Source organism: Leptopilina heterotoma, unplaced genomic scaffold, assembly GCF_015476425.1.
Source record: "Leptopilina heterotoma isolate Lh14 unplaced genomic scaffold, ASM1547642v1 Lhet_182, whole genome shotgun sequence".
Taxonomy (NCBI): Eukaryota; Metazoa; Arthropoda; class Insecta; order Hymenoptera; family Figitidae; genus Leptopilina; species Leptopilina heterotoma.
Window position 1 is genome coordinate 451,521 of NW_025110899.1, and position 25,254 is coordinate 476,774.

The window sequence follows — 25,254 nt, forward strand, 5'->3', positions numbered from 1 at the left end:
GCAAGCACGGACTTCCCTTTCAAAAAAGTATCCCTCCGGATACAATAACATCAGCTTTTCTAGAGACGCTTCAGGCTTGAGAAGATGGTTCTTAGATTTACAAAAACTTTCATTCTCTCGACTCTTTCGACTTTATATTATACGAAAGAAATCATCATTTGCTACATTAATGCAAACTTTAATTTTTATGAAAAATATTGTTTCGACAAAATTTTATTCTTTTTGTTTGGCGAACACAAAAAAATTAATTAAACCTACTGAGTGGATTGTGAATTCTTTTCGAATTGTGATGTTAGGGTTGCAACAAAAATTTAATTTTGTTTTCCCTGATTTTCAGACGAAAGTTTGACTTTTTCCCTGACCCTAAAGAATATTCTTTGATTCACTCTAATTAATTTTATTGAAATTCATGAAAATAATTGAATTTTGTCGAAGAATTTTTATAAAGATAATTAAAATGTTGACGATAATATTTTTTTAGATTTTTTGGAAATAATTCAACTTCTACAAATTAATTTTACAATGAATTTTATAAAAATTCTTGAATATAATTGAATTTCGGCGAAGAATTTTGCTATTTATAAAGAAAATTAAAATGTTGACTAGATCTCGGATCTTTTTTCTACTTATAGTAAAGGTTTTTTGAATAAAGTGTAATTAATTTGAACAAACCTGTTTCTTAGTATCGCCAACATCGCCAATCATTAATTCAATGTTGCTTCGGTCCGTGAGGATTTTGGCATTATTAATATAGACATCTTCAGTCTTGCCATTTCTTCTTCGTGTCACCCATAATGGTGGATTCCCGTCAAGCTCCGAATTTAAGGATAAAGCATGCTCCAACTGATTGATTTTATAAGGGAAGGTAGCTGTAACAAAACAAAGTTTCGCTTTTAATTCAAGTATCGTAATAAATGTTTATTAAATATAAGATTATAATATAAATTATTTGAACTTTATAGTTTTAATACGATCTGAAAATTTCGTTGTCGAATTGTATAAGGCATACTATATTTTTAAAGAAGGAAGGATTTTCGTCGTGAGACAAGAATAAAGCGGACAACAAAAGAGACGTATGTATATAAAAAGATTTAAAAAAAGGGAAAACTTTGGCGAAACTTTTCCGCAAAAGCTACAGAACTCCTCGCTTTATTATCTCGTTACTCGCTAGAATGTCGCAGTAATCCCCGGGGTTTCCCCGCGAACCTACTGCCATTCTGCATCCTGAAACGGATCTGGAAGGTTTCACTGCTTCAGAGAGGAAAAGTCACACAATGGTGCTCATTACCCACTCCGTCTCGTAAACTGCAGTCCAGCTCAGCCTATAAGAAGTTACTCTTCACTCAAGTCAAGTGTAACTTTTAACACTCGAAGAAAATTTCTGTTTAACGGATTTGCACTTTCAAACAATTCAAATTCATTTCAAATCAATTGTATTATTCAAAAATTATTTATTCACCTATGTATGATCTATGATATATGCTCCTTTCATATAAAACTTTCACAAAAGAAAGATGAAATTGGGAATCGATTTTTGTATGCGATATTGCGATACGCCTCTTTCAATCAATTGGACTTTTTGTATTTTAGCTTTGAAGCCAAAGTGTACTCGAAAAACGGATGCACATACATAAGCTTTTAGCCAGATGGGATTTCTTTTCTAAACATACAGAAAGCGTTTTATCTTAGGTGGGGAGATACATCACTTCCCCTCAAGGGACGCGGAATCGATGAACTCACCACCAGGTTTGTTGGATTATCTCAGGGATTCTTAAAATGAAACGTCCAAACTTTTCAGCACATTCGTAAGCAAATGACTTTGTTACCGCGGCAAAACTAAAAACTTTCCCCACGATAAGCGTGCTCTAATTTTCTCAAAATAAATTTCATACATTTTATACATTTCATAAATTTCATACACAGTTAAACAAGAACATTCAACTTTTGTTTTGTTGCTTTTTATACTGCCGTGTAAAACAAAATTTTAAACGAAATTTAATATAACATTGGAGTGCGCATGCAACTTGAAAAGGAAATATTTTTTAATAAAGAATAAGTTGAGGCATCAATTATTTTATAATATCTGAGTTTAATATCAAGTATGAAGATGAGTAAATAGAAAAGAATACTTTATTATTTATTTACTACTGAGCGCGGACTTTGATTTAACAAACTTATAAAATATGCAGAAATCAATTTAAAAAGAAAACGAGAAATGAAGACTTGGAGAAAAATTGAATGTGCTGAGAGATGCGTATAATATCAAGACCCCTTTCCAATCGAGCTTCATTTCTCTTTCTTTAGTACAGTTCCCCTGTCGCTGTCATTTCCTTATTTTTTTTTCTCTACACCAGCTTCACTCTTTTCTACTACTTCTTTCCGGAGAGTGAATGATTAAGCTTTCAATCGATTCGCATTCATATCTTTGAGCCCTCTGGGTATATAAATGCGAATGCCAAACTGCCAACCGCAAAATGAGAACGTTATTGCGTATAATGTTTAAACTTTAAATTCAAACATTTAGTAGGTATAATTATAGACAAAAACTGCAGAATATTTTAAATTATTATCACCTGTTTTTTAATTTATAAAAACTATGAAATTGCCGATCCAAATTTCATATACTAATTTCAAAACATGAATTGAACCATTTACTTGACTCAAACAAAAATTATTTGATTCAAGTAAATATTTGTAATTAAAAATTCTCAATCAGCGAAAAATTCTAACATTAATAATTATTCAAATCATTTATGAAATTAATATTTTTGCAGTGTACAGTAAGTCGAGATTATTTAAAAATTTATTTAATACTTAAAAACTGAAATATTTATTTAATAATATATATAAAAAATAAATTCAAAAGCTAAAAAAGTTTTTTCAGAACTAAATTAATTTTGAGTAATTAATTAATTAATTATTTAATTAAAACGTTAAAAAAGTTTTTTTAAAACTAAATTTATTTTATTAAAATTAATTAATTTTAACAACAAATTTTTGTGAACTAAATTTTTTTGCTAAAAATGTTTATTTTTGTAAATAATTTCAATATTTCCCGCAAAAAGACAGTCTATTGTCGTTAGCGACATCTTTAACTGCTATAATAGCAGACGACACAATAAATTGGCGCGAAAGAGAAGAAGCAGACGAGACGAACGAGACCAAGTAGACAAACCGGAGTGAAAAAAGAAAGAGAGCAGTACTCGATCGACTGTGTTGAAGGATAAAGCAGTTATGTTCTGTGCTGTGTTATTTTTCTTGTATAAAACTTTAATCTCTATTGCCTTATGCTCTGTTTTATTCATTTTAACAAACTAATATAGTTAAATATAATGGAAACGGTTTCAGTCTCGAAGGTAAGTAAAATATTGTATTTACCTGTTGCATGCCACCACTATAACCTTAACAGATAACTATATTTACGATATTTAATTTTAAATTTATTTTTATAAGAAAAACATGTAACGTTTCATTATCCGAATTCGGGATCAACATTTATTTTCTTTTTCTAAACAGCAACAAAAATACTGTTAACGCAAAGAAACAATTTTTTCTGCACAAGAATGAAAATTCTTGTGTCAAAACAAATAATTGCAATAGGTACATTTGAAAGTTGAGAACTTTAGAAAATATAATTTTTCCCAAAATTATAATTTAAATAATTCAAATTGAGGGGATTTCTTAGCATACGATTATTAGTAAATATTAAAAATGTAATTGTTATCTAAGTTATTATTTTTCACAAATATTTAGAGATTTTAATATAGAGTTTAGTGATTAAAATTCAGTATATAAACAATATATTTTCTACTCAACAAATATATTTAATTTTATGTTTAATTTTGTTTTTAATTTTGCTTTTATATTGTTGTCAATTAGGTACGATGTGTTAATTAGTACTTTATAATAGATTTCACTCCGATATCTATGGGTTATCAATTTTTTCTGCCTTGTGATGCTTGTGATACTTGTAATATAAACCATTAATCAGGAGATTTATCGCTGTAGATTATAATCAGATCCTGCAAACTGTTACAAGAAGGAATGGGATCATTATTCATTTTTTATTATAATGTATTGTACATTATTTTATTTCAGGGTGTGTTTCCTGTGAAATGTTATACATTCGGGCGAAGAAAAATAAAGGATGAAAATGAAAATTATAACAAACCGTGGTATCGTGCTTACAGACAAATCTATCAAACAGTTCAAGATTCTGTAGAGGTACTCCTATTTTTAAATTATATTTAAGTAATTCTTTATTATAAGTGCAGAATAATAATTTTTATATTTTTTAATCTTTAGAGAATTAATTATACAATGTACAAGCAAATTTTACAAGATTTGTATTGGTACGTTGATAATATTTCTAATGGTGAAATAAGTATTCTGAATTCGGAAATACCGACAGCAATTCTCTTGGCTGGTAAGAAATAACAAATTAAATTTCTTATTCTAGTTCTATTTTTCTATTTTTCTATTCTCTTATTAAATTCTACTAAATTATTTATTCGTAGGAATGAATGTTCCTGACCACATAATGCTGTTTGATAAAGTACAAGCAACACTTGGGGAAATTACTCCCTATATAGCAACAATAAGCTCCAGGAATTGCAACAATCTGAAAAGTATGGTTGAAGAGAGTATTTACCAAATAATAAACGCAGATGCAAAGGTTACTTTTCATATTTTCTAGGGAACATTATTTTCTTTATTAAGCAAAGATTTTCTAATTAAGTAATAATTTCGTATTATCAGTCATTTCAGGAGGATCCCATAATTAAAAAACCAAATTGTACTTTTCGCGCCTTGAATTGCTGGTACGATGAATCAAACAAAAGCAATCTACCACTTGTAATAATTATAAGAGATTTCGAGAACTTTAACACTAAAGCCCTACACGATTTTGTCTACAATTTAAGGTGAGTTTTAAGCTGAAAATTAATTGTAATTATTTAAAATTATGTACGTAATATTCATAATGATTTTTTCGAAGATTGGGAGTATTATAAGTTTAATAATATTATTCTGTTCAGCATGCATTCGAGAATGAAGATTGTATTGATTCTTGGTATCGCAACAAGTCTGCATATTGTACACAGAACACTCTCCTATGATGTTACATCAAAACTTCGAATAAAAGTACGTAAACTAATATCCAATAGTAATGGATTCTGAATAATTTTCCTATGATTCATAAACTGATGTTAATAATCGAAATTAATAAAAAATAGGTATTTTCTACACAAATGCAACTACTTAGTTTATTCGATATATTGGATGGAATCATTTGTTCTCACAATGTACCATTTAAATTGACGGGCAAAGCATTTCAATTTCTCGAGCAGATGTTTCTTTTTTATGACCTTTCTGTGGACGGATTTTTGCAAGCTTATAAGGTCTGTTTACAAAATATACAATATTTGTTTGTTTTAAAATTAACTCTATTTATTTAATATACTTGTTCAAGTATTTCAATTATTTGCGAAAATAAATTTCGTATTTTTTCAGATATGTTTAGCAACACACTTTTTCAGCAATAACTCCGCATCCCTTTGCTGTGGACTAAACAATGTGGAAAAGACATTAAAATCCTTAACAGAAGAAAACATTGTAGAATTTAGACAACTACCTTCTATTGATTACTATTTTCAAGGAAAAGAAAATTTAGACGACAAAAGTTTTAAAGTGTGTTAAACAATAACTAAATTTGATCTTCTTTTTGAAAACTAATGCAAAATTTTTTTTTCAGATATTTCTTGACAACTGTGTAAACAAATTTCAAAAATACATGCACGAATTTTTGACAGTACTTAAATTGCTGCACGCTTTTGCCAGCAGTTGTCCAGGTTCTCCTTTGGGCAAACATGTAAGTATGTACATGAAATTATTCGAAAATACTGTTCATACAAACTTGCATCAGCGATATCTAATCGTAATTTTAGTTTGGAGGAATATACGGAGATGCTGTTAGCTCTAATTTAACGGAATCGGACAATTATGCAAAAGTAATACAGTATTTACTGCATTTGCCGAAAGAAGAGTTCCTTACAAAATTTGACCAGGTTTTAAAAGTTGTTGAAAGGGATGAAAAATTTTTACCTCCAAATTTAATGAATTATTTGGAAGAAAATTATCAAATTCTACACGAAGCAAGTGAAGAAATTTTGCCATCGGCGATATCGGTGCAAGAATCGCCAAAATCGGATGCTATGGCATACAACAAACGTTCTGCATTTCAAAATGTAAGTTCGAAGTATCTTTCGAAATATCTTTCTTTTAGAAAAGTAATTAATATTTTTTTTTCTTTCAGAGTCTTCGCAATAACGCACACAAACAAACGTGTTCACCTTACAAAGAAGCTCGAGAAAAATTCGTAGATTATCTAGACAAAAGTGTGTTTTCCGTCTACTTGAAAAATCCAAGAAAAGTCGTCGGACATGAGATTTTCTGCTTTCACGATAAAACATTAGTGACTCGTCAAATTAAAGGCTCTCTTAGAGCTGCAATTGAATCCGCTCTGAAGAATCCAAAATCTTTTCTTCAAGTATGAGTTTTTTCATAGTTTATTTTATTTAGTCGGACTTTAATTCAGTTTGTAATCTTCAATTTTTTTTTTCAGTGCCCTTGCTGTGTAATTACCGACGATACGGTGATTTTACGCAGCATGCCTGACCTCGTGATAATTTATAAATTGCATAAGGAGAACAAGAAATTAATAAATATGTACGACTGGTTGCAGGTAATTGTGTTTACGTACAAGATTTAGGATTTACGTATTAAATTGAGGACTCGGATATTATAGCTGATCTCGTTTGATGATTCTAACCATATTTCGAAATGATTTATGTGCTTCATTGAAATCGTAGCATCTCTGTCTTGAATGTACGCGACGCATACATATTCAGTCAGAAGCAAACTTTGATTAGCGATGAATTGAAATATATCATGTGCTGTAGACCTAAAAGCTATTTAATTGTTTCAGTCATTCTTGATGATCATTGACCCCGAACACTCTGACGAGCAACGAGAAATAAATCCAGTTATCAAGTATCCTTTCTTATTTATAGTGACCAAAGTATCAGCAACTAACAAACATTTTTTTCTCAACTTGAAAATAATCTTAATTGAGTTTAAATAAAAATTCCTTAACTAATTTGTACAGTTCACGTTTCTCGCAGGCAGTTGCAGAACTTCAGTTTCTTGGATACATTAAAGGGACAAAAATGAAAACGGATCATGTAAAGAGGCTTGTCTAAATTTGTTAGTATTAAGTTAAAAAGTATTGTTATCTTAAGAAGTCGTAAAATAAATAAATGTCTTTTCACTTTTTTAAATGACGGTTTTCATAATTTCATTTAAACTTAAAGACAAACCTTCCCTGTAAAAATTATGGTTTCTCATTAAGTGAAAAATTAATCCATCACGAAGAATATCATCAAGCATTAATAGACTCATAAAGTTAATTTAGCTGTGGAAAGTATCAGATTGAAGAAAGTAAATTTAACTGAATCCATGAAAATAAAGTTGCGTGAGTATTTTATTAGTCTAGGGTGAACCAATAACAATTACTTTTTGATGGCGCAAGTACTTAACAATGTGTGTTTGTACAATACACATTACTATCAAGTTTTGATTACTGTAGGTATGTACTTTTATCTTTTTCTGCTTTTTTCTATGTCATTAAAAAGTTTTCAAAACATCTCTTTTTTTCCATAGAGCACAATAACAAAATTTTGAATGACTTTATATAGATTTAAAAAACGGAAATAATACTTCCATTCAAAAGTATATTGGAATATTCATTTTTCATTTTTAAAAGCACACAATTAAAAACATCGATGCATTTTTCATTTTTGCAAATAGATTTTTGCTTAAGGGGACATTGTGAAAAAATTTTTACCTATATGAAGTAATTTACATCATTTTTTATATTGTAATTTTTTCCGAGGAATTCAATGGTCATAAAAATTGTATTACAAAATTTTTTTGCCACTTCAGATTCTACTTTTTGATAAAAGTAAAAATATTTCAAAACTGCGTAATTTTTTAGAAAATTTAGTTTTATATTAAAAAAATTTTGACAAAATTTGCTCATATTTTTCAATTATATTTTCATTACTATATTTATTATATTTTTAATTAAATTTAATATTTTTGAAGCATTTTTTTTTTTTTGGTAGAAATATTATTTGCTTGAAAAAGTTACTTTCGACATAATTATAAAAAATTAAAAAAGAAAAAAATTATTTCAAAAGTTTTTGAGTTCTGTTAGAAATTTATATACCCTCAAGTTTTTTCATTTTTGCAAAACTGCACTTGATATTATTAACTCTTATCTTTACTTCATACGAGAAAAACACATTTTGTATATTAGAATACTAAAAGAATAATTTACCGAAAAAAATTTTGAATAAACATAATCCTTTTTATTTGTTACAATCTAATTTTCTCATTTTCATTTTTTATTTTTATCAAAAATATTTCTCAATTTCTAAAACATTTTCAAAAGTTTTGCTATAAATTATTTTTTCCTTTTTAGTATTTAAAAATTACACTGAAAAAAAATGTATTTGATTCGAATAACCGATTACTTGTTTATTATCAAATAAATATTTACTTGAATCAAATAATTTTTAATTGAATCAATTAAATTAAATGGTTCACTACAAAACCTTCAAAAATTTTTTCTTTTTCTGAGAAGAATGAATTTTTTAATACCTATTATTTAATTATTTCAAAATTTTTAACTCAATTATCTTGATAAATAACAAAATTCTTCATCAAAATTCAATTATTTTTAGGAATTTTATTTTAATAAAATTCCTTATTTAAAAATTGTAGAAAATAATAATTGAATTGAAATGATGAAAATAATAAATATAATTTTCAAGAAGTTCAATATTCTTTTAACATATATAGAATAATGATTTTATCACTCGGTCACCTTTCATGTTTTAAAATAATGTTTATATAAGTTATTGAATTTCGAAAGGATTGAATTAGAAATTTTTAAAATCTTAATTCCTATGGAAAAATAATAATTAAATATTTATTTAAAAAAGAAGTTATTGATGTTTTCGAATAATTTTACAATGAAAGAATCCAATAGAATATTTTTTTATCTAATTATTTTTAGAGTTTATCGGAATATTCTTTAGGGTCAGGGAAATGGTCAAAGTTCTATCTGGAAAGGGAGCGTTCACAAATTAATGATGTCACGTTTTTGGGTGGAGGGGGGGTCTCTTCTAAACGTGACACAATGTATTTTTACGTGTGAAATTGCATGAAATTGCGTGACAGGGGGGGGTCTAAAATCACGAAAAATTGCGTGACATCATTTGTGAACGCTCCCAAATCAGGGAAAAATAAAATTTTTGTGTCAATCTTGAAGTACTACAGAAATGATTTTGTCAAAGATTTGAATTATTTCAGACAGTAGGTTATATTTAAGTATTTAGAAATAAAGCCTTTATTAAATTTTCGATTGTAATTGAAAAGAAGAAACTTGAATTGAATTGTTCTTTGGTAGCTAATAATAAAGAGACAGGTCATAAAGCAATTTGGCAAAAGTAAAAACCAAAAAGTTTCGACAATCGCGAGATTTTCGCCCGTCTCTTCTGGATCCGTGATCGTCCATCCCGAACGAAATATCTGTCTCCCGAGTAGTGCCAGTTGAGGAATAATTTAACGCCCGAGGTGAATATTGATGATACCCCGTCGTAAATCTGCATAAAGGTTTTCGCCACGATGACGGAATACCAATATGTTTCGGTAACGGTGACGTTCGTTGCGCCGAACCGAACGAATTCTAGTCCACCATCTGTTTTAATCCAGAGAAATATCGGTGACACCCTTATATGTCGATCAAGTTCCTTTGTCATCTTCTTTTTTCCATTTTTTCACTTTTAATCTTAAGAGAAAAAAGAAATATCGATCTAGCGGCGCAGAGTCATCAGAGACAATGGACTCGTTTATTGAGTTTCGAATAAGGGGCTGGCGAAAAGGATTAATTAAAATCTCCGAGACATATATACATCTAAATAGATGTATCTCTGTACATTCGAAACTATAGACAGTCGAGAATAAATTTACAAAGGATTTTCAGGATTCTCTAATTTCGAGTGAGAGAAGTACTCTCTAGTGTCTATATGTAGGTAATAATACAGTAGCAAAAGAGGATGATGAAAGGAAAATGCTACATTTTATTATTATTATAAAAATAAGGTCGAAATCTTGTTTCATTTTTTTTCTTTTTTTAAATTTTCACTTGCAAAAAAAGAACATTAAGTTAATGCAGCAACATTTGCAGAATGCTTTGAAATGGTGTCAATATAATTTTCTTTCGGCATTATGTTCGTGATAGCTTTCAGATTTAAAGCACGCTCGAGGAAAAACATGAACGCTATACAGAGAACGACATACACTTTCGGTTGGTTCATGCAGTTTCATCTCGGACAACGACGACAAGATCCAATAGCGATAGTGTGGCTATAAGCTAAATTCTAGGATTCAAGCGAGGTCACTGAGCTTTAAGATGGTCCCTCGCCACTGCTCGCCACCTGAAACGAGCTTCACACTAGATTCGTAAAGCATTTCTTTCAAATTCACCGCCCTGATAAATCGATTTCCAAATAAATTGTAAATCTATTTTTAAATCTCTATAATTAAACAAAATTATTTTTATCAAAATGATTTACTTTCAACAATTCTTGTACGTATTTTAATCCATAATTTGGTTCGATATTACGAAAGTATTTAATTATCTTTTAATTCAGAAAACTTTGTATTTATAAAAAAGATTGAAGCTATAAGGGGAAATTTGTTCGGGATTAACCAAAATATCTCAAGATCTAACAAGTTTCGAACTATTTTGAAGAGTAATAAAAATTGATGTAAGAATTTGAAAGAATCTCGAAAAAGTTTACATGAGGAACATCGACTTACGAAATTTTTGATAAGATGTAAAATAAAACAACATGGATAAATAAATACAGGGTTGCCACACGTCAGGGAAATTAGGGAAAACGAAAAGTCATGAATTTTGATTAAAGTATACTGGAACAAATTTAATTTGCAAGATTCATAATTAGTTTTATTTAATTTTTTAATACGTATATTTAATTAATTATTAAAAATCATGGATTTATAGAAGAATTTTAGTTAAAAACACTAGAAAAAAATTTGAATTTTGAAAAATTCTTAAATGATTGCACAAATTCAATATTATTTTCAAAAATTATAATAAAATTTTCCAAAAGAATTCAATTATTTAGAAAAGTTTTTATTAAAATTCTACGCAAACGTTTAATTATTGTCATAAATAATAAATACTTCACAGGAATTTTATTATTTACAAATTTTTTTTATAAATTTCTTGGCAATAATTCAATTATTTTCATAAATAATAAAACTCATCACAAAATTTCAATTTCTCGTCGGAATTTCAATTATTTTTAAAAATAATAAAATTCTTCTCCAAAATTCAATTATTATTCAATTACTTTTATAGATAATAAAAATTTGCCAGGAATTTAATTATTTACAAATTTTTTATGAATTTTTTCGCAAAATAATTCAATTATTTTCAAAAATTAAAAATGTTTTTACAGAGATTCCAAATTATTTTTACATTTAAATAATTGAATTCAAGTAGAATTTCCTAATAAAAATTGTTTTAAAAATGAATTTCAGTTAAATTTTTAGATAATAATTGAATATTAAAAGTATTGTAGCATGAATTTTTAGAAATAATTGTATTTTAAAAAAGTTTAATTAGGTAATTTTTTTTTTGAAATTATTTCAAGTTTTTATTTTCTAAATATGTATTTAATTGGAGAATTTGTCAATAATCAAAATTTTTTCAAATTGAATTGTAAACAATTGAAAATTCTCTATATAAATATTCTTAAAAGTTATTGCATTTCAAAAGGTTTAAATTTGAATTTTTTGAAAATCTTAATTCCTGTGGAAAAATAATAATTAAATATTTACATATTTAAAAAAGAAGTTATTGATGTTTGCAAATAATTTTACAATTTTAAAGAAATTCGTAGATAAATGTAATAGAACATTTTTTTTGAGTATATCTAATCATTTTTCGAGTGAATAATCAGAATATTCTGAACACTATAAATCTAAATCAGTGGAAATTTCACTGATTTCACTTCAGTGGCCCAGTTTTCTTTATGATGGATGACAATCAGTGGTTTTTACTGATTCTCAGTGAAATTCCACTGGTGAATTAATGAAAACTGGTAAAATTTTCACTGATTCAGATTTAGAGTGAAGGGTCAAGGAAGAAGTGCAAATTTTGTCTATGAAAGTCAGGAAAAAAGAAAATAAATTTCTTGTGGCAACCCTGAAATAAAATAAATATGTAAAAATTAAAAAAATACAATAAAAAAAGGCATAAAAGAGTTTAATAGGAGGCAGCGTGAACCTCTAAAATCTATCCCAGCACAAATTGTAGGATGACAAATCCTCCGTGTCTAGTTGATGCGGGAAACCTGCATCGCGATAGATAGTGGAAGATATAACCTGGAAAATCCGGCTTATCTGTACCAAGAGCAATCGGGCAGTGATCTGAGCACAGAGACATAGGGAAAGGTGGAATGGGAAGGTCTCCGAAGGTTAAGTCTCGATATAGGGGTTCACGAAGCATGGTGGGTTAACCCCGTTGCCTTCAGTCGCTTTCAGTCGCCTTCAGTTGCCTCTTTGACCCTTCCACATCCAGTCAGCATTTCAAGTTGAACTCAGCCTAGCTATCCTGCCTGAATGCCGTGAACGTGACACTCTCCTTTCTTCAAAGTTCAAACTCATCCAAAGCACAAAGGGATTCATTTCCAATCACACGCACTAATTAAAATTATTACCATTTTTTTCACTTTCCTTTCATGATCCTTAGTGAACATTTTCAATAGCAACTTGATTGCTGCAGCTCCCATTTGTAATGATAAATGATATATTAATATATAGACGTTCAATCTGATGATTAATATCAGAACGAATACAGAATATTGATGGAAAGATTAATGCGAATATGATTGACGTCCAGTCGAAATAGTTATTCCGAAAAGTCCTTTATTCTCATGCCAGTATAACTAAAATGATCTAAATCTAAAACATGTTTCTATAAACTATTCATTAACTTATTCATTATTTCATTAGAAATAGAAAAAAACATTCGTCTAATTCGTTCAAACAACACCATTTTCTTTTTTTTTCTATGTACAAAGAAATATCTTAATAAATATAAACACAATAAGAAAAGTTTCAGGTGCTTTGTAAGATTGAGCATTAAACACACACACACACAGAGAGAGAGAGATTGATTCTGAAATCTAGAATGGAGGATGGCGTCCGGAGTCCCTATTGAATAAGGGACTGGATTCGAACAAGCTGAAGCAACGACGATAGTCAAGGTCCTTTGGGAAATGTATAGCTTGCAAATCAACAAAATCCAAAATGAACACGATTAAAACAGTAGTGCTTTCGAAGAAATTGTTTCAAAGGAAGAATATCGAATTAAGCCTTTAATTTTCCAAGCATTAATATAAATAATAAGACTTAGAGTGGCAGCCACATTCTAGAAACAACATTAATTTATCCTGTTTACAGAGAACCAAGTCAAGGGAAATCAACAGAAATAGTTCTTCCACTGCGTGCAGAGAACTTTCCTGTACAGAAAACAGAAATCAAAATGAATTTTCAGTCTTTGCACAGTGCAGTTGCTCTACATCACATATTAAATATTATAATTATAAATATATAAACGGTAGACGGATTTCAAAGTTCCTGATCAAATAACTAAATAATCCTTATTTTTATATAAAAAATAATCCTTTACCCCTCAAAGGAGGAAATGATCGGAATTCTGCAAAATTCTGAAGTTCTAATGGCCAATATCGTAAAATTTAGTTGAAAGCAAAGTACCTACCCCTTGGCTTTGTTTTCTATAATAACAAAGTTTTATAGAATTTTTGGTTCATACAGTTATGCGTCACTGGAGAGATGGCATAAGGTGCTGCACAACGTTCGTCGAGATTGCTCGATAAATCTCTTCCCTGACGTGCTCTGAGTTCATGGTGATACCAATGTAGACGCCTTGCTGATCGACTCAAGCAGCTCAAGCTTCGATATTCAAACTATAAATATTCAAATGAGGTTTGTTCGATAAAACCTTCTTGAGATACCAAGCTATTTATTTCTTATAGAGAGAAAGCCATTCCGAAACCTCAGTGTAATTTAATCAATTTTCCTCAAAAATTTACTGATACTTTCTTGTTTACTCTTGTTTATTTAGAAAAAAAATTTATTATTTCTTCATTTTATTCCATATAAATAGGGAATTTGGAAACGAAACTAGTTCTTTTATGAACACCACATCTATTTGCCTGCAAATATATGCAAATCAAAGAACAAGAGTTATTCTCAAGAAAACCTTGGAAGCAAAAAATTTGTAATTTTTGGAATGAAAATACACAAAGGGGATACACAAAGATTTTATTAGATCAAAAATATTTTATAGTAAAACTGATCTGAGTTACACAATTAAACGGAAACTTTTAATTAAAGTAAAAGTGACCCAAATGATTTGTTTTGTGCTTCACAAACATGTTACTTAAAACTATAAATTCGATTTTTCATAAATTCTACAAAACATAATTCCTGTTTCATAATAACTCAAGATAACCGATTTATGGAAAATAAAATCTTGAAATAATTTTTTTAAAAAATCCGCAATTAAACTTTCTCAAAAAAATTAATTCCACAGAATTGTTAGTTAAAAATATGCAAAATTCAGATTTTCAAAGATTTTAATTTGAAACCTCTTTGAAGCTTCAATTATTTCTAAGATTTCACGCTATGCTTTTAATATTCAATTGAAATCATTTTTAAATCAATTTTTATTAAAAAATCCTACTAGAATTTAATTATTTTAATACAAAAAGAAATAATTGAATGAATTCTTAAAATTCAATTATCATAAAGAATAATTTTATCAAAAACATAAAAAACTGACTTTTACGGACTTTAAGCAAAGTTACGGACTTTTACGGGATTTACAGTCCTAATTCGAGCCCTGTTTATACGAATTTATCTTTATTTGAAAATATTCTAATTAAAAGCTTATATTTATTCTTACTTTTATTGAAATTATCTCTTGAGAGAAGAAGTGAAACAGGGCTGAAAATTATCTACAGCAAATATTGAATTGCACTATGAATGTAAACGAAATTGTTTTAATGATTTCATTCTTTCAACGCAAACTCCTGATAACAGTAAGTACAACATATGCAGTATAGTTTCGAGAGTTATAAAAGCTCAAGTTATAAGATATGTATGACGCCGACACTCACATATGGGAATATAAGCAAATGTTGGAATGAGAAATCGGTGCGAATTGTGTAGAATTATAGAAAGTTATAATAGCCAACTAACCACTATGCACTAGTCGTCTACCATAGTAAAGTAGTTTTTCGAGAAATATACGAAATGGGAATTAGTTATTCCTTCAAAAATGTCGAAAAAAAAAAAAAATTCTTTCTCAACAATAATTAGATTAGAAATTCAATGATGAATCGACTGTCAGTTGTTAAATTCTCATTCTCTGTCTTTTCTCAGTTTTTTTCACGAGAACCTCCTCATCCGAGAAATAATAATCGTTCATGTCAGTTGAACTTTTGGCCTCGGAAGGATTTAATCGCGGCAGTTTTCTACCCCCTGAAAAGTCGCGCAAAAGACAAACACACTTTGAAAGCAATTTGCGAGTCGCAAGGCAAAATTTCCTTTTCTGAGAATCCATTTGACCAAAACAATTTGAAAGTCCCGTTAATTCGCCACATTGTGCAGTGCAGTTTCAAGAGGAATTGAAAAAGAAATATTATTTCAGGTTCGAGATGTGAATAAATTAATAAGGTTTTCGTGAAATACAATAATTATAATATTTGACTTGGAGGATTGATAAATTTCTTGACAATTAAATATAATTAATGTTTTTAAAATGAACTAATTGTTTTGCATGCAGAGGGAGCGAGCGAGTGTTGAATTTGACTTTGCAGGAAGCAAATGAGAAAGTTGTTAACTTTTGACCTCAAGTCAGGTAGTAGGCAAGTACATACCCTAAGTACTTGCAAAAGCAAATGGATTTTCCCTAAAGACAGTGTTGTTCGAACCACCGCTAACTTGAGTTTCGCAGCAGTGTCACTTTTGCCCGCCAATATATATTATTATATTCCAAAAATGTGTTTGGATAGAACTTTTTAAATTAACTTTTCATTTAGAAAAATTGTTACACTTTTTTTTGATACAAAAAAAAAAGTGATAAAAGTCGAAAACTAGAAAATAAGAATACTTCTCATTCCGTTTACATTTGGTCAGTTTGAGATACTAATATGATATGATGTTATTAAGTTTGAAAACTCTTTAAATTAGATCGGAAGCAGAGGGTGTAATTTGAAAGGTATGTTCTTGAAAGGGACTCTTCAACATCAATTTAATCTTAGAAGTCGATTTCAGCCTGAGAACTTTGCTCGATTAACCGACAGATAGGTAAGTGATGTGAGTGTGTATGTATGCACGACAAGATCTAACTTTAGCCTCAGGTAATTCTTGTATTAATCGAAATTCGTCAATAACTCAGCAGCTTTGAACTGCTTGCAGTCTAGTTTAATTCTGTTTTTGTGATTATGGAAGGTGCAGGTGCAAACTATCTTCGAAAACCTGTTCAATTTCTGAGATTTCTTCTTTCCTGTTACAAGTTTATCCGATTTTAACTGCTAGCCTTCAATTTTTCCAGTCTTTGTATACATATTTTTTATCTGTATTGGGAAATATTATTATATTTCTTCCACTTGCCGGTGAAATGAATTCAAATAGAACGGTCTAAATATACAGAACTATTTATGACGAGCTAAACAATTATTTTCGTCAAATTAACTAAAAATAGAATTGTAATTATTTTCTTTTAGTCTTGACTCGATTGAATAATCAAGTTTGATTTAATTGTTACTTGCAGAAAATTAAAAATATGAATATGAAAAACATGAATTAGAGCCGAATTTAATTTAAATACTCTGGATCATCTTTTGATCGATAAGTTGAGCAGTAATTAGGGGGTTGCCGCAGGGTTACTGTGGATTGCGAATGGCAGAGGGTGTAAATTATGTGTCGATTAAATTCCGGGGTTTGAGATGTTTCAAAGAAGGGGAAACACGGAGAAATTGATTTTCAATTGTAACGATTACTATCCTTGTAATTGGAATTGAAAATTTATCATCATTTTCAAGGTGTGTAGGAAATTTTAAATAAAAAACATTGACTCAGTGTCATTAATATAAATATAAATACTGTTATGTCTATAAATACTGTTTAAAAGAATTTACTTTGTCGAAAGGACGAAAATTAAGTTATCTACAGTTGATGAATAATTTAGTGTAATGTAAAAATTAGAGTGATGTAAATACACGTAATTGCGTGGATGTAGCATACATGCATGCATATAATTCGGGAAATTCGATTTGTTATGTATATAGCATTATGGTATGAATTAGTAATGGTTATGTCCATTTGAGATTATGATATAGGTAATGCAGACATATACCCGCATAAATATAATTATAGACATTATGAAATATTACAATAAATCCTTCGAGTTTATTTTTGAATCAGATCATATCTGCATTAACTTCCTTTATTTATAATTACACATATCAAAATGCTAAAAAATTTGGGTGCTTAAGTGACGAGCTCTCAAGAACGGTACCTTCTTGGAAGCTAATAAATATGCGTCACATTCTTAAATTAAAGCGGAAAAAAATGATGTTACTCACTTATATGATAAGGAATCACAGACTGATCAGCACTTCCTTTGTACGTTTGGAAGGCACGATTTGTTGACGCAAAGACAGTTACGGGTCTAAGGTTTAACGTAGCCAGGGCAACTTTATTCGATTCTAAAAGCTGGAGAAACTGTAACAAAAAAATTATTTCATTATTAGAATAGATATAATAATAATAATAATAATAATAAAGCAACATAAAGATTATTCAATTCAGTGTAAAGGGACTGTTTTTGTGAAACACTTTCGACAGTAATAAATTATAATACACGAATAACCGACGGAAGTTGACAAAATGCAGCTGCCGGGCATGAGATCGACATCGTCAATGAGAGGAAGAAATTTCCATGCGATTCACTAGCAAAGCTTTACAAAGGAAACTCGTTAATTATCAACGTGTAATTAGTCTGTGCAAAAAGTACACTGATCCACTAGAGGGTATTATCCACTTTGAGTTATTCTTCTTGAATAAGTTAGAATTTAAAAGAGAAGACAATCTACATAGTTCAAAGGAAAAGAAAATCGCTTCTATATAACAGCAGACTTTTCTGCCTGCCCTTTGATCCTCTCAAGAAAATTATTCATGAATCTTGATTCAATGAATTTAAACATTCTGTAGCTATTAATTTAACAGCATCACTCAATCATTATTTTTATTAGTATCTATTTCCGGAGAATCAATATTTTTCAATATTCACAAACTTTCTTTTTAACAGCATCAAGTTTTGTTCGTTTGCAAATAAGAGAGGAAGTAGATTCATCGAGTCGATTACTATAATTATTTTTCATGACTGTGGCGAGGCCAATTGAATTCGTAATTAAATTAATTGACAATCAACGACTGTTCTGTGATGCCAAGAGCATTATTGTTCACTCGACAGTACATTCAAGTTATGTAATGATGAGTAATTTCTAAAATAAAACAGAAAAGTACGCTTCTATTCACAAATGTATAGAATGTATAAAACTGAATTTTATTATTCCACTTTCTTTTATATCTCAAATACTTGACACCATTATTTTTTGCTGTTCGATATCATGCTCGTAATTTCCACTAAGAAAACCGGCGACTCGGGATTTCTTCGAAAGCATGAAAAGTGATGATCGTCGTTTTGTGGTCGCACATTGTAGACTGTAAAGGATCAAAAGCTGCTCTTCTCAAATTTTAAACTACCACTTTTTTTCAACCATAGGTAAAAATACCATTACTTTTATATCTATTATTCTATTTAATTTATTTACACAGTTGAGACAAAAAAGGAATCAAATCACGTAGCAGAACATTTTTTGAAAAATTGTACTTTAAAAATAATATTTCATCGTGACAAAACGGTAATTTAATAGAAATATATAGAGCACATAATTGGAACTCTTATAGTAGCCGTATGGATCATAACCCGCATTTACGGCTCTCTATTGACTAAAAGATCAAAAGACGATCACGTAGGTCAAAGGATTTATTCAACAGATAACCTTACCTATATACTATCGGAAAGTGTATCTTTTGTTAGTTAGTTCCTCTCAGCTTCTATTCCTTGGGAGATAATCAGTTTCAATATAATTAACAGACACTACACTTCGCTTTTAATGTTCGCAATTTGCCTCCGATTGATTTTATTTGAAAAAAACTAAACTTCAAATATTTTTGATAAAAATATTTTGCATTAAAATATTCAAATGAACGGGTAAAATAGATTTTTCTAAATCAAATAAACTTTAATAAAAGCACTGAAAAATAAACATGTTGTTTCCTCACTGACAGACTAGTTTAGTACTTACTTTTTAAAGTAAAAAGACTTTTTAACTTTCAGAAGACGTTTGCTCAACCAAATTCATTAGACTTTCTCTTTGAAAATTGAAGTTAATTAAATGATATACGATATACGTAGGTAAACAATAAAATTTAATTATACATTTTTAAGAGAAAAGAGAAAAATTTCTGCACAGAAAATAATTTATGGAATTTATGAAAGGACTTTTTTTTTAACCTTTTTTTACGATTCGAAATATTAAATGCATTTCCATATATGTATTATTTAAAACTGAAATGATTTATCAACTTTTAATTGTGACAATGTGTGTTATAAATTCAATACAATATATCGCGCGTGAATATGAAATGACTTTTTTTTGGAATATAAAGAAAACTCCATTTCTGATATCGCATTGCCATATTGAGATGTGACTCACGTATTCAATATAACAGGTAACCTTTTGGCCTCCAACCCTCCCTTTCAACAAATAACCCGACATTAATGTACTTAGGTCTCGGTGCTGGATAAAAATTCCAATCCGAATGATAATTAAAATTATACTTTCAAATTACAGAGCAGCAATGAAAACAATGTGGGAAAATTTATTCAAACGTTAATTGGATTTAATTAACTTTTATACTGTAAATAAATGTTGTAATTAAAAAATATTAGGTTCGTATAATAAATATAAGAAATTCCGAAGAGGTGATTCATTCATGACGTTTCCTCCCTTATAAACTGATAAAAATGAAGGGTATTGTCTGGCGCCTACTGATCCCCTAGATTCGACCCTCGGAAATCATGATTTCGGATTCGGAGAATTTTGGATTTTCTCTGAAGCCATCATTCAAGTACAAATAATGTCTTAGGAAGCGTGGGGAGATTTACTATGAGGGGTACATAAATATCAAAATTTCCAATCTTTTTACCAACTTTGCTGTGTTTTAATGTAGCAATCGCTATTCCTCTCTTTTCTGTTTGCTTTTAAAATCTTGTTTTATTATTTTTTTTCTTGTTTACAAGCGTAAAAACTTTCTTGCCATGAGAATATTGCAGCTGTCGCGTCGCCATGTAAACTATGCGTTTCGGGTTGAAAAAAGGGGTCGATAGCCCGAGGCCAAAATGTATTCAAATGCCGTTAATGTAAACAGCGATGCGTGAATAAAATGAAGGACGAAAAATTTTGTCATGGATGGACATTAACGTTCAAATGATTTAATAACCGTCGATGATAAGCGGGGTTCATAAATATTCAGATACATTTTCTCCCCGCTGCCTGGCTTTTTCCCTATTGGGAATCAAGTTATTTTTGTAATGCACCATAAACTGTGTTTGTGTGTTTATGTCACTTGCGATTTAGACAACGGAGTTATGTTTTGAAAATTAATTTTGTAAAATACCAAAAGCATGAACGAATGCAAATTCCCTCTCATAATTATTCGATTGTACATGAAAATTAATGTCTTCAGTATTTGCATTACTGTATTATTTTGCAAATGGAATGAAATTGATAATAATAGATGATACATTTCATCGTTTAGCATCAGCCTCTCTACTGTCAGTTATTAGTGAAATAGTTTCCACCCGCTTCTTTTCTTATAATGAAAAATAAATTTTAATTACAATTTTTAATTAGAGCAATTTGAAAATGAAATAGATCTGAGGGAAATTCTTCCTCTGCGCTTTTGATTGAACATTTTACTTTTCTTTTTTATCGCAGGTTAATTTGCACATAGAGTCGACACAATTATAAAGAGACCGGCATATATTTTTTTTTCTCTTCCCCGCTCTTCCCTCCTCGCGTCCTAAATGTACATAATCAAATTTGTCGTAGAAAATACTTTTTGTAATTCGCTCACACACGCGTAAACATACATTTTTGCTCGATTTTCGTTGGCAAATACATCAGATTAAATGAATATAAAAAAAGTCCGCTTGTTTGCTCTTCCAGCTAAATGTGCTCATTTTCATTTTATCTTCATCTTCCAGCATATTACACACATTTTTCTCTCATTTCTATTTTCCTTACTCGGTTTTCGTATGCTGCACAATGAATGCACGGCGGAAACACACCCATGTGTTATTTAATATTTTATTATTCTTACATTCCCAAGACAATGAAGAAATTAATCAAATTTGCACAACATGCAGAATAGAAAATGCAAATTACGGCCTTCTCTCATAAAGTCTTATTTCGAGATTAAAGAAAAGAGTGAAGCAGTTGTGGCTTTAATTAAAAGCTTTTAATCACAATATAATTGCGCAAAAAAATGAAGTAAATATTTAATTTTGATTTAAGAATTTCGATTGTGTGTATCTTCTATCTTGACTGAAATGTCACGACTTGTTCAACTTTTTATTCATGCAAGTTTCCATCGAAAGGAAGTTACCCCGAGGGTGCGATTTACTCGACTAAGATAACCTAATGGTTTAGGATAGTGGTTCCTAAGGCGATCTGCAACAATGGACATTCTTCGTTCAAGCGGAAGTTGTGATGTTGTGGTGAGAATTCTCTTAAAGTCCGGAACGAAATTGTTATATACGACTCAATACGACTCGTAAACGTAGAGTTTGTTTTTTGTAATATCAATTTCCATTCATATCTATACACCAGTTTTTAAAAACGTATCTTTAACTTGATATTTTATTGTTCCGCAAACTATAACAAAAGTTATATAGCTTCTTGCTTTTCTTTAAAGAAGTTGAAAAATTGATAAGCAGTTTAAATTTTTTAATTAAATATATAGGCTGATAAAGTTTGTTGGAGGTATCTTTTCGAAGAGAGGTAAATTATTAACAGAATTTTCCAATGTTTTGAGAATATTAGCTATGCAACTGTGCTATGGTGTTATCGCCTTTGGCGTTTAGTTATTTTGTTGAAGAAAGTTAAACGTACTTTTATTATTTTGTGAGATGCGGCCAGATAGCAACTTTGATTGCTCCAGCTACAGACGTATATTTACTATCTATTTGCCAAGTAAGTGTGCAACTTCCTTGGAGTTAATTTAACGCAACAATTTCATTACACCGTTAAGGCTATTGCTTCCATGATGGTGGGTTTGCATCAAGGGAAGGTTTACTTTATAAAATAACTCTAAAAGTGTTGTTGATTGAAAATCGCAAATCGCTCGCCGAGGAGGGCGCTACACGAAAATCTAAAAAACAAACAAATTTTGAAAAAACAGCAGCTGCAGGCCCACAGTAAGGATTTTGTTCTTGACAGTTGTCGTTTAATCCCGATTTGCCGGAAGCAAAGTGACTAATATGTTAAAGCATTACAGGCTAACTGCCCGAGGGATATATTCACGGGTAACCAGTGGATATTTATAGATGCATCGCGCTTCACGGATATATACAATCGGATAACAGATGCGTCTGTCGAGTCGTGAAAGTTGAGCGTGCAATGTCAATTTGCCAACAGCATGCTGCGGGACCAATCACTTTTAACAAATTTAACTTGACTCAACTTTTATTGTTACCATCTCTGTCACGATATATCGAATGTCGTGCTTTGATTTTAATGCTCTCTAAAGTCTTTGTAATTTTTTCCTCCCTCATAAAAATGAAATATTTCCAGTACACAAATTTATTATGAGAACCAAGCAGAACCGAGCTCTCTGCAATAGGCGACACATAAAATCTTCTCGTCGTCCTTTCAAAAGGTTGGTCCATTTATTTAAAAAGAATTTAATTTCCAAAGAATAAAAAAGACGAACCGTAAAACTTTCTAAAAGAGGTATAATAGAGGTTCTGACTCAAGTAGACGATAAAATTATATGTATTGTTTTACAATACCAGCCCCCATATTGTGTTCACTTTATACAGAGTTTCTGAAAAGTGGCATATCCCTCGAATAACACAGTAAAAGCAAAATCCATGCGGGCTGAAAATTGGGTGCTAGTAGTTGATGTATGGACTTGAATTCTGTCTTGAACCTGAGGGAGACGCGGGAGACGTCAGTTCAACTGTACTAAACAAGTATATTATTAAATTTATATGACTAGACACTCGAGTGTTCGCATCTATAAGGGAATATAAATAATTCGTGATTTTTGTCTCTCTCGTGTTTTTCAAGAAATTAATTAATTAATTTTTAGTACATTATTGCATTTAATATGTATAATAATAATAATTGCGACATATTTAGTAGACAATATCGTTCGTAAATATAAAAAAGTGAAAATCGCTAATAAACTTGATAATTGAATTTCGATTTTTATTCAATCAGGAAAAATGAATTTCAATAAGTAAACAATCTCGCGCTTCACGGAGAATCACTCGCACTGTCTGGCCGACCGTACGTTGACTTTTTCCACTGTGAAACAGGTATAAAATAATTATTCTGCATTCAAGCAATTTCACAATGACACATGGTAAAACAAAATTTTAAATTACCTATTTCACTCACTAATTTAATGGTGTGTTTCTGTCTATTTGAATATTGGCAGCGAAAGACTATAATACTTTACGGTTGAGTTAGCCAAAACTTGGTTCCAGTTTAAATTTATGGTTTATTTATGCATAACTACAATTTCGAATCACTTCAATGACCAAATATTAGAGCAATATAACATAAACAGAATAAATACTCCATTTCGATGACATCCACGAGAGACATTTATTCTATTTGTTTTTAAATAGTTTAAATAGTGATAATTTAAAAATTATAAATTTTGTATAAGAATATTTAAAGATGAGTCTTTTGCTCGTGATAACTATAAATTGAAATGACGATAAGAAATGCAGAATGTTTAAAAATAAATTGATTTATACTCAGTGGAAAAAATGAACAGAAATGCTTTCATGTGTGTATGGGCACAAACATAGAAACACAAAGATCATATATGGCCGTACTTCCGCAGTTGTTGCGAGAGTGCCCCTTGGCGTGCTTTAACAACGATTGTTCTTTCTAGAGCCCCGTCTGATTCAAAGGCACCTACGCGCTTTTCCAATGTCCCTAGCCCTTTTTCTGGACCTCTCTCTCTCTCTCTCTCTCTCTGCTTTCCCTTTCACTGTCAAGACTTCTCTTTGAAACACGAGATAAACAGACTCCCTCTCATCCCTTTGCATTGCAGCACGCAGTTTCACGATGCAGCCAACAGTTTCGTGTAAAAAACCAAGTCCCCTTCTCGTTTCACATACCCAATTCTGTACATAAAAAACCTCCAGGGTGTATATACATATATATTCTCTACGTCTTTTTCTTTCTTTCCTCTTTTTTTTAATACGTGTCTTCCACAGACTGTTGAAGAAGGGCGGAAAAAAATATATTAAAATGTAAATATACGGCAGCGCAGAATGTACAGGGTGAGAGAAAAAGAAAATAAACATTGCGACGTGAAAGGTGTACTTAAAGAGGTTCGATTATGTATGCGGTTAAGAATGTTCAGGACTTACAGAAAATTTACTTTTTATTGTCAACTACCTAGTCACAGAAAATTTAACATTTTTATATATTTCTTCTCTCCACAACCACCTTTAAAGGTGGTTTGGTCTTTATTAAGTAATCAAGTATCCTAAGGAATACATTTAATTTTCCTTTACATTTTACTAGACGAAATAGTAATGAAGCCCTTTGGCTTTTATTTGTCATGTGTATATAATTTCACTCGAATATTAAAAGTTTTGTAAATAAAATAATTTTCCTTTTCCCTCTC

General features: G+C 30.1%; 2 protein-coding genes across 7 annotated transcripts in view; one reads left to right on the forward strand and one right to left on the reverse strand.

Annotated features, from left to right (window-relative positions):
• The window catches only part of LOC122500119 (fasciclin-1), a 106,936-nt gene that overhangs the window by 37,511 nt on the left and 44,171 nt on the right, over positions 1-25,254 (reverse strand). For all 6 annotated transcript variants that reach the window (XM_043608867.1, XM_043608866.1, XM_043608865.1 and 3 more), the window contains exons 2-3: positions 17,835-17,973; positions 673-869 (exon numbers count right to left, since the gene is read on the reverse strand). In XM_043608867.1, the coding sequence (XP_043464802.1) occupies positions 673-869; positions 17,835-17,973 (336 nt within the window). The remainder of the gene's footprint in view (positions 1-672; positions 870-17,834; positions 17,974-25,254) is intronic.
• Positions 3,148-7,337, forward strand: LOC122500121 (origin recognition complex subunit 3). Its single transcript, XM_043608870.1, has 14 exons — positions 3,148-3,356; positions 4,099-4,224; positions 4,306-4,426; positions 4,518-4,675; positions 4,759-4,922; positions 5,037-5,142; positions 5,235-5,399; positions 5,512-5,688; positions 5,753-5,869; positions 5,946-6,245; positions 6,314-6,547; positions 6,623-6,742; positions 6,986-7,050; positions 7,166-7,337. The coding sequence occupies exons 1-14, from the start codon at positions 3,333-3,335 to the stop codon at positions 7,257-7,259; spliced, it is 1,971 nt and encodes a 656-aa protein (XP_043464805.1). The 5' UTR covers positions 3,148-3,332; the 3' UTR covers positions 7,260-7,337.

Excerpts from the sequence above, each read along its gene's own strand:
- LOC122500121 (XM_043608870.1), top strand. The coding sequence starts at position 3,333 with ATGGAAACGGTTTCAGTCTCGAAG. Across the intron at positions 6,743-6,985 it reads ATATGTACGACTGGTTGCAG|TCATTCTTGATGATCATTGA; the intron begins GTAATTGTGTTT and ends TAATTGTTTCAG. Across the intron at positions 7,051-7,165 it reads GAAATAAATCCAGTTATCAA|TTCACGTTTCTCGCAGGCAG; the intron begins GTATCCTTTCTT and ends TAATTTGTACAG.